The 15,722-nt window shown below is 45.0% G+C and overlaps 3 protein-coding genes across 3 annotated transcripts; all 3 read left to right on the top strand.

The window, feature by feature from the left end:
• Nucleotides 1-508: 508 nt before the first annotated feature.
• Nucleotides 509-4,480, top strand: AOL_s00173g14 (uncharacterized protein; the record flags this gene model as incomplete). The annotated part of the gene is made up of 3 exons (XM_011127756.1): nt 509-918; nt 974-2,600; nt 2,654-4,480. The coding sequence occupies 3 exons, from the start codon at nt 509-511 to the stop codon at nt 4,478-4,480; spliced, it is 3,864 nt and encodes a 1,287-aa protein (XP_011126058.1).
• A 1,942-nt stretch (nt 4,481-6,422) lies between these two features.
• Nucleotides 6,423-8,051, top strand: AOL_s00173g13 (uncharacterized protein; the record flags this gene model as incomplete). The annotated part of the gene is made up of 2 exons (XM_011127755.1): nt 6,423-6,547; nt 6,632-8,051. The coding sequence occupies 2 exons, from the start codon at nt 6,423-6,425 to the stop codon at nt 8,049-8,051; spliced, it is 1,545 nt and encodes a 514-aa protein (XP_011126057.1).
• A 1,291-nt stretch (nt 8,052-9,342) lies between these two features.
• On the top strand, nt 9,343-14,218 carry AOL_s00173g12 (uncharacterized protein; the record flags this gene model as incomplete). The annotated part of the gene is made up of 7 exons (XM_011127754.1): nt 9,343-9,384; nt 9,541-9,600; nt 9,669-9,956; nt 10,022-10,238; nt 10,541-10,580; nt 10,662-12,339; nt 12,437-14,218. 7 exons carry the CDS (start codon nt 9,343-9,345, stop codon nt 14,216-14,218), a joined length of 4,107 nt encoding a protein of 1,368 aa, XP_011126056.1.
• Nucleotides 14,219-15,722: the final 1,504 nt, after the last annotated feature.

Below are 15,722 nucleotides of genomic sequence, written 5' to 3'. Positions count from 1 at the left end.
AATCAGATAGAAGTCATCCATCTCTCATCTACACCGATCGCTTTTTCCTACCCTCACTACATCTTCCAGCCTCCCATCATGTATCAACACGGAATTGCATCGGATCCTGGAAAGGTCAGGGTGGCGTTTTCATGCATTGACAAAGTGCAACCCGACCGGTTCTTGGCAAGGCTACTGATGTTCAATATTCAGGTATCCCACAACTAGTACCTTGAGGCTTGTACTTTGCAGCTGATATCTCTTATAGGATACAAGATATCTGGTATTAAAAATACTCTCAATATATACATCGCTAGCTAAGTATTTTTTGGTAGGATACCAGGTCATTACTTTTTCCGTTTCAGCCTTGGTGCATGCCACGTCGATAGGACTTCACCCCACTTTTTTGGTTTATAACAGGAAACCACCGAACTTCCGGAGCACGAAGGCAGCAAAATACTCCTACTTCACAATACGATAGAATGTTGAATTTATCAAAACTCACAAGAAACGACAGATTCTAACCAATATGGAAGCGCTCGGGGCCGCAGCTAGTATCATTGCAGTCCTCCAAGCTATCAGCAGTTGCTATAAATTCTATTCAGACGCCAAAGGTGCCAAGGACGACATTGAAGCATTAGAAAAAGAAACTGCCGGCCTTACGATACTTATTAAACGGATTGAGGAAGAATTCACCAACAAGTCAAGTGCTGGTCTAGAGCTCTCCACGACCGAGGAACTGAAAACTGCGCTTGAGGGTTGTAAGTCTGAACTACAGAGACTTGAAAAGAAACTAGACCCCGGAAAACAACATAAGTTTCTAGGGGTCTTTAAAAGATCTCTCAAATGGCCGTTTAAAGGACCCGAAGCCTCCAAAATCATCCAGGCCCTTGCGAGATGGAAGCAACATATCGCTTTAGCTTTTGAAATAGACCAAACGTAAGTTAACTCAATGGATTCCCGGTGAGCTATCCTATCCGCTAAACCAGCTTAGGAAGCAATTACACGATGTTAATCGAAAGATTGATTTCTTGAACCTCCCATCAGCTGAAGGGGCTGCTTATGGGAGCTTTAAAGATCAAAATGAGCCAGAGTGCTTGCCTAATACTAGGGTAGCGCTGCTGCAGGATATTGAGAAGTGGGTGCAAGACCCGCAGGGGAAATCTGTTTTCTGGCTGAGTGGTGTGGCGGGAACGGGAAAATCTACGATCTCAAGAACGATTGCCAAAGAGCTCAGTGAAAAGAGACGGTTGGCGGGTAGTTTCTTCTTTAGAAGAGGTGAAAGAGATCGAGGAGATGCTTCCAAATTTTTCACAACGCTCGCATCTCAGCTCGCCCACCACATTCATGGCCTCACCTCGAGCATCCAAAACGCAATAAAGGAGAACCCCGGGATTGCGACTACGGGTAATGGAGAACAGTTTGAGAAATTGATATTTCAGCCACTCTCAAAGCTAAACCATTCATCATCGGACCGACAGCACCCTCGTGCGCAGTCGGCGCACTCATCCTCCTCAGTTACTAAGGCTGTTCTAGTTATCGACGCTCTAGATGAATGTGACCGCGAGGATGACCAGCAGCTTATAATCTCACTGTTGGCACGCTTAAGTGAGATAAGGTCTGTCGTTGATATACGTGTTTTCTTGACGAGCAGACCCGAAGTTCCATTACGTCTGGGCTTTCAGAAACTATCGGGGGACATCCACGAAGATATGATTCTACACGAAATTCCCGGGGTCGAGAAAGATATTACTCTTTTTCTAGAATGCGAATTTGCGAAAATACGGAAGGACCATCCACTACCTCCTCAGTGGCCCGGACAGGAAAATATTCGCCAATTGGCAAAAATGGCAGTACCTTTATTTATTTTCGCAGCCACGGTATGTCGATTTGTAGCCGACTGCGACCCGGAGGGCCAAATAGAAATAGTGATGGGTTATCAGTCGGATTGGCACGTTTCACAGCTGGAAAAGACATACCTGCCAATATTACACCAGTCAGCAAAGAGTGCTTTCTCCCGTAAGACTCTAACAATGGAATTTAGGGTGATAGTTGGAACGATCATAAATCTCGCAAGTCCGCTTTCAGTCTCCTCATTATCGAAGATTCTAGCGATGTCCGAGGGAAAAATAAACGCCAGATTAAGAGAGCTACACTCCGTGCTTGACATACCAAAGCAAACCAATCCGGATGTCCCTATTAGGATGTTTCACCTTTCTTTTCGAGATTTCCTATCTGGTCAGGTTCTTTGCGACAATTCTAACTTTCATGACTTCTGGATCGATGAAAAAGAGGCTCACGCAGTCATTTACAAGAAATGCATCGAACTCATGTCGGGTACTGGAGGCCTAAAAAGGAATATCTGTAATGTCAAGTCGCCGGGGACACTACGAGCCGGTATAGACGAGGGGGTAATCGAGATTTGTCTACCATCAGAGCTTCGATATGCTTGCTGCTATTGGGTTCATCATTTGCAACAAAGCCAAAATAAAATTAACGATAGCAGCCAAGTATACAAGTTCCTCCAAAAGCATATTCTTCACTGGCTTGAAGCACTAAGTTTATCAGGAGAAATGAACAAAATTGTTCTAATAGTAGATGCATTGAGCTCAGCAGTAGATGTAAGTTTATATTTATCCTCATATTATCGAAGACGCTTATTAATTTTTATCAGAATGAGACCGGCAAGGATTTATTAGCATTAGTTCAAGATATGAAGCGGCTTGTGCGGCAAAATCAAAGGATCATTGATATCGCCCCAATGCAGGCGTACTGGTCCGCTCTTATTTTCGCGCCTGGTAAAAGTATTTTAAGAAATATTTTTAATTTAGATGTGTTACTTCCGGGGGTAACCCGGTTACCGAAAGTTCCGGATCAGTGGGATGCCATTTTACAAACGCTGGAAGGGCACACAGGGTCGGTTTGGAGTGTAGCGTTCTCTATCGATGGGAAGATGGTGGCGTCGTCGTCAAGCGACCGCACAGTCCGGCTTTGGGATGCGACTACTGGGGTTTTATTACAGACGTTGGAGGGACATTCAAATTGTGTTAGAAGTATCGCATTTAATAGCAAGATGTTGGCGTCGGGGTCGGATGATAGAAAAGTCAAGCTTTGGGATCCAAATACTGGTGTTTTATTAAGGACGCTCGAAGGGCACAAAGACGCTGTTAATAGTATCGCGTTATCTACCGACGGTAAAATGTTAGCGTCGGGGTCGGATGATAAGACGATCGGGCTCTGGGATCCGAATACTGGTGTTTTATTAAGGACGCTCGGAGGGCATAAATACGGTGTTAATAGTATCGCGTTATCTACCGACGGCGGGATGTTAGCATCGGGGTCGGATGATAGAACGGCCAAGCTTTGGAACCCGAATACCGGTGTTTTACTCCATACGCTCGAGGGGCATACGGGCTGGGTTCGAAGTGTCGCATTTAGCGGCACAATGCTAGCATCGGCGTCGGACGACCGCACAGTCAAGATTTGGGATGTGGCGACCGGAGCTCTATTACGGACGCTGGAGGGTCATACAAATTCGGTTTTGGGCGTTGAATTTTCTGTTGATGGGAAAGTGCTGACGCCTGCGTCGGCCGACAGGACAATTAAGATCTGGGACACGGTTAATGGAGCTTTGTTGCGGAATCTGGAGGGGCATACGGGGGAAGTTAACGGCATCGGATTCTCTGTTAATGGTAAAACGCTGGCATCAGCCTCAGACGACCGTACGGTTAGAATTTGGGATCTGAGTACTGGAACTTCGATGGAGAAGATGGATCAAGAAGGGAATAGAGAGGATGTTACCCACGTTGTGTTCTCTGTTGATGGTAAGAAGCTGGCGTCAGTGTGGGGTGGACGCGAAGTTGGGATCTGGGACGCTGATACGGCAGTGTTGCAACGTTCGTGGTGGGCGGTGCCAGAATCAACACCGAGAAATTCAGACTTAACAATTTGGAAAATTGCATTTTCTGTTGATAGCAAAACTGTGGTGACGGTGTCATATTTTGATAAAATTAAGATTTGGGACGCTGACACCGGAGAATTGCTACAGGTGCCCGAGGGAAACCTTTCGAAATATGCTTCTAATTTCAAGTTGGTCGTCGACCACGAAACACCACTTGGAAGTTATACAGTTAGGATCTTGGACATAGACACTGGAGCAGAACTTCAAGCTTTCAATGCAGAACATCTACCCCGCGCTATTTATATCGCTGATGGAGGTCGACATAGTATCGTTGAAAGAGGGGATTTCGAATTTCGAACGGAAGAGGATCCCTCGACCCCCGGCGAGAAGAACTCACACGAAGGCCAGCAAGAACCCATGGATTTTAAAGATGAATGGCTGGTGCAAGGAGAAGACAGGTTCCTTTGGATTCCGCCTGCCTATAGACCAAACTACGACCGTTGTTGGGACGTGTATGGCAACACTTTCTGCCTGGGCAGCCGGAACGGCACTGTCTGGTTTCCTACCTTCGAGAACTCTTGTCCCTACACATCGCCTTAAACTTGTGACCAACTATAGATCTCTGATATTAGATTTATTAGAGCTACTGATGAAGTCCTTCAAGAAGATATTCAAAGCTACTATCTATATGTACATATGCGCTGAAGTACAGCAGAATAAACAGCTCCTTCTTGAAGAGCGAGCTTGCCAGTCCCTTTAGAATATCGTACAGATCATGGGATCTTGGAGGATACGGTCATCAGTCGCTGATTCGAGAATCTCTAGCTCTTTAATTTATCTTAGCGTCCATAATTTTGAAAATTGGGAGTTTTTATAGAGCTTGACAGCTGAGGCTCGGACTCGACTGTGGAGTTTTCGTAAACCTTTTTATCTCAAAACAATAGACATTCCTGTGCTTCCAACAATATTAATACTGTATTTCGACATCATTAGCTCTAGTTCCGAGTAAAGGACTACAATATAATGTACAATGGTCTGTATCTTACATTTCTAGCAAGGAAAATCGAGCCCCGCGTCCACCTCAAGTTCGTTACAGGTATTAGCAAGCATTTAGTTGCTCGAAGTTGCCTTCCATATCGATATCGTATCGCCCCTCTTTCCGCTTAGTGCATCAGCTGGGAAGATTTTCTCCATGTTTCGAGCTTTTGGTTATCCGAATATCTTTAGAAGGTCTTAATACTAGGTACTAACTAACCAGGATGTCCCGTACGAGCCTCGGGTAGCACAAAGACTGCCTCGGCTACGGTTGCCTAACTAGCTAGCGGGATAGCGACTTTTTGGCTGGGCTGCCGTCCCGCTAGTTTGGAACTTGCTACTATTATGTAGAAATGGGTACGAAACTTCACCAAACTAACAAAATTTGTTTAGACGAAACTATAAGAAGCAGTTAGTCTGTCAAGGGGTCTGGTTATGGGGGTTATGGTTCGTCTAGATGTGCAGGTCCAGCCGATGGGGCTAATCTGCAGCTTTGTGCAACATACGTTCCTTCTCCGTTGATCCCTGGTCGACAACGCCAACAAGGAAAGTGCTTATGCAACACCTTCTGCCGTGGATGGGGTTTCAAATTTCACTTGGATCCCTTGAAGACTTGAATGAAGAGAAAGAAAGAAAAGAGAGTTTTATTATGCGCATTTGCTATAAGACCATCAAAAGACATCCCCGCCTTATGAAGTTTACATTAATCCGCAGGAAATTTCGAATTGTTTATGGAAGACCAATATATCGATGCTGTCTACACAATTAATTCTAATGTGGAGGCTTAGAGTGCTCCAACGTGCGCGTGTAACTGGACAAACGAGCGACTCAGGTCCTCGGAATCTAAGTCGAATCCAGTAACCCGGATACCTAACTAGTGACCTCTTCAAGGGAAGGTCCCAAATATGCGTAATAAGGCGCTAGCGCCCCCATTGGTAGTTCCCTACCGGACATAATCTCCGCAGGGGGTATCGATAAACACCCCACCACCCATTTATGGGATGGTTTCGCACGATTATTTCTGTTATACATTGAGCAATGGAATTTATCGATTCCGACAACTAGATTTCTCCCGCGGCCCACGGCCAAGAATTACTATCGATAGGCAGTGGTTAGTCACCATCCTTAACTTAATGATGCCTTAGGTCCATTTGGTATTTTGTTATTCTATGTATCTAGGTGGACGCCGTTAATTTTTTTTGTTGAGGGCCGGCCGGTACCGAAGGGTTGACGATTTTGGTTGTAGACTTCAGTAGAGGAATGTTTGGTCACCTTCCTTTGATTTGAGATCTTAGGATTCACGAACCGTCCCGTCATGAGTCTGTTCGGATCTGTTTTATCCGTGCAATATTGTTACTCTAGAATATGGGATACTCGAGGAATTGGATGAAAATTGAGGGTCGATGATGTTTATAAAAGAGTGACCGCCCAAGATAATATTGAATGTATCAGCAACTACACATAGACTGGAAGAGCAAGCTTGAGAGATAATAATCAAGATTCCAACATGAAGTTCAGCAAAGTCACTATCATCGCGGGCAGCATCGCCGGTGCAAATGCAGCGGCATTAAGGACATCTACTTGTCCTCCCGTCGACTCAAAGGGAATGCAGCGCTTCGTTACTGAAAACAAGTAAGTATTCGTGCACATTCAAATCCAACTATCAACAGCAAATGAATATGTATAATCTAACCTCATCTTTCCCTAAAACTCTAGGCTTATGCAAAACCTCAAAGACCTCCAGACAATCGCAAATTGGAATGGCGGAGACCGTGCCTTCAACAGCCCAGGCTACACCGCATCAGTAAACTACATCAAATCCCAACTTGACACTTCCAAAACCTGGAAGTCGTGGACTCAGGACTTCGACGCACCACACTATACAGTGAAGGCTACCTTTGTCGTCGAAGGAAAATCTTACAGCGTCGCTGCCTTCCAGCGCTCTATCTATGTGGGAGAAGACGATTTTACCGTCGAAGGCCAAGTCGTTGAGGGTCCTCCCGGTCCTTCCTCTTGCACTTCAGAAGGCTACAATGGTTTCGATGTAAAAGACAAAATCGTTTTCGTTGATGGTAGCGACTGTCCCGGCGGGTTTTGGCAAAATCCTTGGGTCCCCTATGGCGAAGTCGTCTCTGCCCGTCTGCGTGCCGCACATTCTGCTGGCGCAAAGGCCGTCATTGTCCACTTGGTTGAAAAATACCAGCAAGGTATCCCCGGGTTTCGAGATTTACCTAAAGACGGAAAGGAATTCGGCCCTAGCGGCTACATGGCCCATACTGATGGTCTTCACCTTCTCTCCCTTATAAAACGCACGAATAGACCTGTCTTTGGGAAATTTGAGAATATGTGGGTCCAGGGTAACCGTCCTACCCAAAATCTCTTCACTGAATCCATCGGCGGTGATCCAAACAACGTTATTATGATCGGTGCACATCTTGACTCTATCCGTCGAGGACCCGGAATCAACGACAACGGCTCCGGATCCTCCCTCCTAATCACTCTCTTCCACGCTCTTCAAAAGTACTGTCCAAAGAACAGAATCCGTCTCGCCTGGTGGGGTGCCGAAGAGTCAGGTCTGGTTGGCTCAAACCACTACACCTCCAACCTCTCCAAAGAAGAGGCAGACGATATTCTACTATACCTCAACTTCGACATGATCGGTCGCGGATACTTCGGCGTTTTTGACGGTAATGCTAAAAGCAATCCTGAAGATCCATATAGTCTCACCAGTCCACCCGGATCTAACGTTATTGAAAAACTTTTCATCGATTATCTTGTTGCCAATGGAGTATCTGTTGTTAAGGAACCCCTGGTGGCAAACACCGACCTTGCGGGCTTCGTTGGGCTTAATAAGGCTGTGGGTGGATTACACTCTGGATCTATGGGCGTTGATTCATGTTATCATAGGCAATGTGATGATTATTCGAATATTAATGGAACGCATATTGAGATTATGGGGAAGGCGACGGCACATGTGGTTAGTGTTTTGAGCAATGAGGGGGCGAAGTTGATACCTAAGACGCCGGCGCGTAAGGTTGATGCGAATGGGAGGGTGGTTCCGGTTAAGGTGTGGGGGAAGAAACCTTCGCCTGGGGATGAAGTTAAGCTTACTGTTGGAGATATTGTCGGTGTTTGAGTTTGTGAGATAGTATGAGTGTTGTAAGAGGTTGCTCGATGTATATAGGAAAGTCATGTAGTTTTAGGAATAAAATATGTGTGGTCTCAACAGGAAGATGGCTATAGAACTCGTGATTGATATTATCCTCTGGGAAACCCATTCGCTGGCTTACATACATATGCATCCGGACCGTCGGATGGGTACGTGAGCCTGGCGCTGCCTCGAATCCGGGTGCTCTTGGGGCAGAGATGAGCCTTGTCCTTGGCCTTGCGTTGCAGTTGAGCTTTGTATCACATACTGGGCGCAACTGGACAGGGATTTGGAGAGATAAGGTCCAGACATTTGACAGAAACAGGAGCAGGATCTGTCTCTTAGGCAAGGCTGAGCCCATGGGATAAATGGCTGGAAATCACGAAGAGCCTCGTAGCCAATCAATCCGGCAGCTTTCCTGTATGCGGGGTGTGTTGTCCTGCGCCTCTTGTTTATCGTAGTATCCGTTGAAGGATACTTGCGAATGCAGTGTTTTCCAGGCTGCAAAACATTGCATTCTAGAGATATTTGCTGGAGCTGTTCCGGTTTTTAATTGATCCAGGGCTACCGTATTATATTATATTATCTATGGATCCTAGAAATCTCATATCTATCAATACCATAATAAAAAAATGTTTTAGGTCTCAGCTCTTTCCTCGTATAAAGGCGTTCGGTCGACTTCAATCGCCCCCCTTTCCAAATTTTACTCGTAATTACCTTTGAATTCGCGAAGCCTCGTGATCGATAACCCCGCCCATCATGGCGTCGAAAAAGAATCGGGGCGCTTACAGAGCCACGAACCTCAGTACGAACACCAGTGAAGAGGAATTTAGATCAGCGCTCTTGGACCAGCTCACCGATGAAGAGAAGAGCCAACTTACACTCGATTGTCGCCTCGCACCTGCCTGTACTGATCCGGGAACCCAAATCGCCATTTTCAAATTCAAACCGTTGAACCCGAGACCCCATCCTTTCTACAAACGGACCATCCGTCTTTTCTTCTGCAAGGAAGATCGATACTAATCGATGTCGACTTCTTCGGTCTTACCCAACTTTACACGACACCGAGGGAAATCAAGATTGAGTAAACACCCCCTCGATACATAAATATTCTAAGATGGATGCCCTAATAATGTTGATATCGTGAAGTATCATTGCCCTATCCGGACTTAACTCTCATGCGTATGGGTCGTGGGTCGGCCCGGAAGTAGGGGGAACCACTCCAATGTGGCTTCAAGACTTCTTTAGTATAGACAACGATCTGAAGGACTGCAGAATCATGACTTTCGGGTATAATACGAAATATGATGCGAAAGCGAAGGTCTGGATTGAAGATTATGTCAAGACGTTTTTAACAGGGTTAAATAAAGGCAAGGGGTGCTAAAGAGGTATATTTCTCTAAAGGCTCTCTTATCGGACTTATCAATCGAAAAGAAGTATGGAGGGGAAGTATTTATATATCTAATTTGAGTGATAGGAGCAACGGAGACCGCTAGTCCTTATAGGTCACAGTTTTGGCGGTACCATAATTGAGCACGTAAGAACTATCCACATTTAAAATCACTAGAAATATACATAGCTACTGGATGTACTAACGGACCATAGGCCTTCGTCAAAGCATCCTTAGGTGGGGAATACGCGAACATCTACAAATCAATCGCCGGCATATTCCTTTTCGGCGTTCCATTCCGCGGAATATATCTCAATGATGTCATCTCTATGCTTGACTACGACTGGGAGCTCGCAAGCCAGGGCCACGAACTGGTTAGAGATATTATATACGAGACGCAACGAATTACTCATACGTGCGAAGTCTTCATGAATCGAATTACGGAGAGAAAAGTACCTATATATTCATTTCATGAGAAGGAAAAGACGAGGAGGGTTATCCAGGTATGTACTTAGAAAACTTTGGTGCATTTCTATGACGCGGTTGGATCGACTGACGAGGAAATTAGAAAGACGGGGTCTATGGGAGATACGGGGACTACGTAATAGTGGTCAGCAAAAATTCTACAGTACTGGAGACCCCTGGATTCGAGAGTATACCAGCCGACGGGGATCACTCAACTATAGTCAAGTTGAAGAGTGCGCAGGATGAAACGTATACAACCGTTCGTGATCGTCTCAAGATAATTATCCAGGAGGCGGAGGCTGCGGAGGCTGAGAGGCAAGGTACGTAATATATTAAGATTGGATAGTTGAGACTTGGTAAATAGTATCAATAACAGCTACACCCCGCGCTGAAAGTTTTTCCGTTCGGGTGGGTACGAGACAAGCGCTTGAACCGCACCCATTGCCCGAGGGGGTTACATCTAGGGATGACTATAAAATAAGCATCGACAGCTTTAAACTACCCAGTAGCGAGCTACATACCGTCATTCAAGCCAATATACCCCCCCAAGGTTCACGTGTCGGCGGGCGTAGTGAGATTTGACTTGTGTACGGTTATACTAATCAAACCTTAATACATTTAGCACGCGCAAACGATCTTTTTGGCTTAAATGGTGACCGCCTGTAAGTCCAAAAGCTGCTTCTATTAATCGAGTGAATGAGTGAACGTTCGGACAGAAGGCTGATCAAGTTCTGATAATATAGATCGTTGGACAAGACTGACCTTGAGAAGGTACCGTATGTCCATAGTGCGGCGTTCGATTCTGAGACCGATGAATTGGACGCGAGGTGTCATCCTGAGACACGAAAAGAACTTCTAAAGCAAATTAAGGACTGGGCACAAGATCCTGACGGCAAATGCATATTTTGGTTAAATGGCGTAGCTGGCACAGGGAAATCTACAATATCTCGAACAGTGGCCCAACTTTTTAATGATGATGACGACATTCAGTTGGGAGCCAGTTTCTTTTTCAAAAGAGGCGAAAGTAATCGCGATAATGCCTTTAGGTTTTGGACTACAATCGCTGTCCAATTAACAAGGAACATACCCGGGCTGGTACCCTACGTTCAGAATGTGATTCAAGAAGAGCCCGATATTGCAACAAAGGCGCTTGAAAAGCAATTTAGAACTTTGGTCTTCCACCCTCTTGAAAAACTTATAGAGGCCAATTCTTCTTCTGCGGCCCCTGAGGAAAATAACAACCGAGCTCTCGTACCGCTAGTCTTTGTGATTGACGCCCTGGACGAATGTGAGGGAGATACAAAAGTCAGGCAGATTTTGGATTTTCTTTCGGAAATGGCAAAATTAAAAATTGTGCGTGTGCACATACGGATTTTCCTAACAAGCCGACCGGAGCTCCCAATTCGTCTCGGCTTCGATAAAATGTCTGCCGATACTCATGACCGCATGATACTTCAAGACGTTCCTCCGGCCACTATTGAACACGACATATCCGTTTTTCTCAAATGGGAGTTTTCGAAAATTAGATCCGCCTTCAATATCACACAACGGGAATACTCCGCAGATTTTGAACTTCCCCTGGATTGGCCTAGAGCAGGCGATATTGAAAGGCTTACAAAAATGGCGATTCCTCTATTCATTTACGCGTCAACTGTTTGTCGATTCGTTGGAGATAAGTTAAACTGGGACCCGCGGCAACGACTGGCTATCATTTTGAAGTACGGGACAACTTACACCGAAGGAGGAGAAGACTCTCAGCTGAACCGGACTTATCTTCCTGTCTTAAAACAACTTGAATCCGGTCAATCTGAAACACAGCTTGAAAGATTCGCCCAGGAATTTAGAACTATCATCGGATCGATCGTGGTAGTTGTAGATCCCCTACCGATATCAACGCTGGCAGATCTTCTTGGTATAACTAAAGAAAAGGTCAACGGGAAGTTAGTGCACTTGCATTCTGTTCTTAGTATTCCTGCCGATTCAGCCTTACCTATCCGGTTTCTACATCTTTCCTTCCGAGAGTTCCTTGTCGACCCTGACAAAAAAAGGAGCGGAACAGACAGAAATAATTGGTTCTGGATCGACGAACGAGAAGCACACAGGATGATGGTGACAAAGTGCCTCGACGTACTCTCAACCCATCTTAAGGAAAATATATGTGGCCTAGAATACCCAGGGATGCCACGAAAAAAGCTCAGAAGTGCCCGGATAGATGAACATCTACCGCCACATGTTCGATATTCTTGTCGTTATTGGGTTCATCACCTGGAACGTAGTTCTACCGGTAAACCCATAGTTGATCATGATATAGTCCACACATTTTTGTGTAAACAGTTCTTATATTGGCTCGAGGCACTGAGTATTATTGGGTGTATGTCTGAGGCCATCGACTTCGTCGAAACTTTGTGTTCACTCACAGAAGTATGTTTTCGTGTCTTCCAAAATCAATCGTCCTATTTGATCTCTTCCTTAGCATCTTCTCAATTATACCGCCCATGCTGATTTAAATGATGAGTAGGAAAAAGAAGGATCTGGAGTATCTGGGTTCCTTAGAGACGCTAGATATTTCCTCTCTCAAAACTGGCACATAGTTGACGAGGCCCCCCTTCAAGTCTACTCGTCCGCCATAATTTTTAGTCCGGAAACAAGCATCGTAAAAGTTCAGTTTCAAAAACACATTCCAAAGTGGGTTTGCAGATTCCCAAAAAGTTCAAAATTCTGGAGCGGAAATCCAAAAATACTACAGGCGCACTTTCCGTCAGATCATAGGGTCGAATTCTCTCCTGATGATAAGTGGCTAGTATCAGCATCTATCCTCGGTACGGTCGGGCTCTGGGATGTATCGACGGGTCAGCGGATAAAATTTTTAAACTTAAACACCAACGGGTTCCCCGGAGTGGCTTTTTCGCCGGATAGCAAAGAACTAGTAATTTCTTCGGGTGGTAGCCGTCTGATAGCTTGGGATACGGCGACTGGCCAACAAATAAGAGATTACGAAGGCGATGGACGGAATATTAGTATCTTGCTGTTTTCTCCTGATGGTAAGGGATTGGCAATGGTAGCGGATGATACGGAGCTTAGCCTTTGGGATGTAGAGACACAGCAGCTGACGAAAACTTTCGAGATCGGTCGGAAGGTTGTGAAATTAGGCTTCTGTTCAGAAGGGAAACAACTAGTAGCGTTGTCATCTCCTGATAGTGGCTATTCGACCCGGACACATATTCATGATTCGGTTGAGCTTTGGGTTGAGCTTTGGGACATACCAACAGGGGAATTACTATGGATTTTCCCAATAACCTCGCCCCCCCACGCTCCGATTAAATTTAAAGCGAATTTCTCCTTTGACGGGGAAATATTGGCACTAATGGGGGAAAATTCGATTCAAGTATGGAACCTGGCGACGAAACAGCTGGAGAGGAACCTAAATTACATTTACAGGACCTTAGTAGCTTGTTATGATTTCGACCGCAAGCAACTAGTAGAAGCGACATATGGCGAACTAGGATTCTGGGATGTAGAAACAGGAGAAAAAAAGAGAATTATCGGCCAAAAAGCGGGCCCTGGCAACGTCTACGATATTGCTTCATCTCGCGACGGGAAGCGGGTAGCAGCGGCGTTGTCCGATGGTATCATTCAACTTTGGGATACCAACGCGCGCGTGGCGGGGGCCAAGGCTAAGGAGACCAATGCACAGTCAATAAAGGCTTCTAAAAGAGGCTTTGATAGAAACACATTAGTTCGTAAATATCCTAGAATCGTTTTTTCGGATGATGGAAAGCAGTTGGTATTAGGAACAGAACGGAAAATCATGGTCTGGGATATAGAAACGAAACAAAAGCTTCGCCAATTTGAAGCAGAGTCCGGGGACATTCAACCCTACAAAGCCTTTCAAATTGTTGCCCTCTCGCCTGACAGAAAGCTGTTAGCGTCAGCGTCATTCGACTATTATGTCAAAATTTGGGACACAGAGACAGGGCATTTGCTAAAAACTGTCTGGTCAGAATATTCCTCTCAGAGTTTGCATTTTTCGAGCGACAACGAACGCTTAAAGACCGATAGGCAGACCATTTTTGTCTCTTCATCCCCTCTCCGTATTATCCCTAAGAAGCCGGCCTCGAGTCACATCCTTCTTAAGGATGGCTGGGTAACTCAGCATGGTCAAAATATTCTTTGGTTGCCGCATAGTAACCGAGGCAGGTGCTCAGCTTCTAATGACAGGCTCCTTATCCTCGGTCATGACTCTGGAGCTGTCAGCTTTTTCGAATTTAACTATGTATCTACTGAGGTTGAAGACGCCTAAAGCTTCTGAAACGACAGCAGTCCCTTATCGCCTCGGGTTTGAGGGTATCGTGCATATTTAAATTTCCGAACCTAACCTGTCAGCGGTGTAAAAAGCTCTTCTTTGAGAAGAACTCAACTATTTGGACTTTTCCGACAGTTGGGTTTGAAGCACCACGTTTAAAAATTTTGTGATAGTTGACACGATCTTTCACTCTACGGCTCCCACGAAATCAAACGAAGGGTCCGTCCCGCCTATTAAAATATAGCTAACACTTTTAACGGAAATAATCCTGGCTATATTCGATTGGAAGAGCTAAGTCTAAGTTACTATATAGTCAGAGTTTCTTTAAAAGATTTCCCTAGAGTGCTAGCTAGGTAGTGAAGAATGGGTGGGTGTCTATAGAAGCCCGTTTTTATACATATGAATCGCCATTACCTCGAGAAGAGAGTGCTCGTCGTTTTGAACAGGTTTAATTGACAGACTGTATTAAGTAAAATGGTGTGTCACTCCAAAGATTGATACCAGAGCCTAGAATAAGGTGAAATCGTTCATTGATATTAATTATAACTACAGAAGAAAACGCGCAGCGGAGTGCATAGTCCCCAGAGAATTTCAATCAGATCCTATGCATACTTGGAATCTTCATCTATGTATATCTAAGCCACCTTATTCAAACACTTTATCAAATAAATTACATCTTTTCTTCCAACTATTTGGGCTGTCACAAATATGGTTAGCTGCCTCGTTACGGGTGTGATAAGCTTATATAAGGTTGGTATACCAACTCATAAAATGCCATGCGACCCCATGATCTTCCGTTTCCGAAATCTTCTCAACATGCTTCCTATTCACGGAGCACTTGTTTGCTTAGGTATTCCTTCGCTTTAGAGGGCTTGGTTATCTCTGTTTCGACTAAACGCAAGCTCCGCGTTGATAGTTGGAGGATACCAGAGACGTAGATTGACCTTATATCTTTTATCTTTTACTACTAAGAAATTTTTCTAAGGTAACTACTGAGATATTGACTGGTTCGGTATCGAGAAGAGTACTATCAATTCAACGTGCCCGCCCGGCTAGGTCATAGACTAATGTGATCAGCTATATAGGGACATGGAGGAAGACCACCCCTCGATATAGGTTTCGATATGCTAGATGTGAAGATGGGACTCGAATTGGCCGCTAGTGCGTCAGATTCCACACGAAAGGTTTTATCAGTACTAATACATATGCAGATTAACTAGGTCTTTGCGGCCTCGAAAGCCGGTTTATAATACAAATTAGACCAATATCAGATCTAAACTTCTAGTGTTTTAGATCAGGAGAGATAACAAGGGTCTGAAATAACCAAGCTAAAGCTTATAGGAATATTTTGCAGGGTTTGCGCCATGTGATAATCTCATAGGAGTATTAGGTCACAGATAGTCTCAGCCAACTAGTTAAGCCCGCTCGAATCCTACCCGGTCGCACCAGGCTCCCACCCTGCGGTAGTAATATAAGTTCTTATTGTCCCCTGCGGTGTATG

Source organism: Orbilia oligospora (assembly GCF_000225545.1).
Source record: "Orbilia oligospora ATCC 24927 unplaced genomic scaffold scaffold00173, whole genome shotgun sequence".
Taxonomy (NCBI): domain Eukaryota; kingdom Fungi; phylum Ascomycota; class Orbiliomycetes; order Orbiliales; family Orbiliaceae; genus Orbilia; species Orbilia oligospora.
Note: the sequence above shows the minus strand (reverse complement) of the source record. Positions and strands in the feature narration are given on the sequence as shown.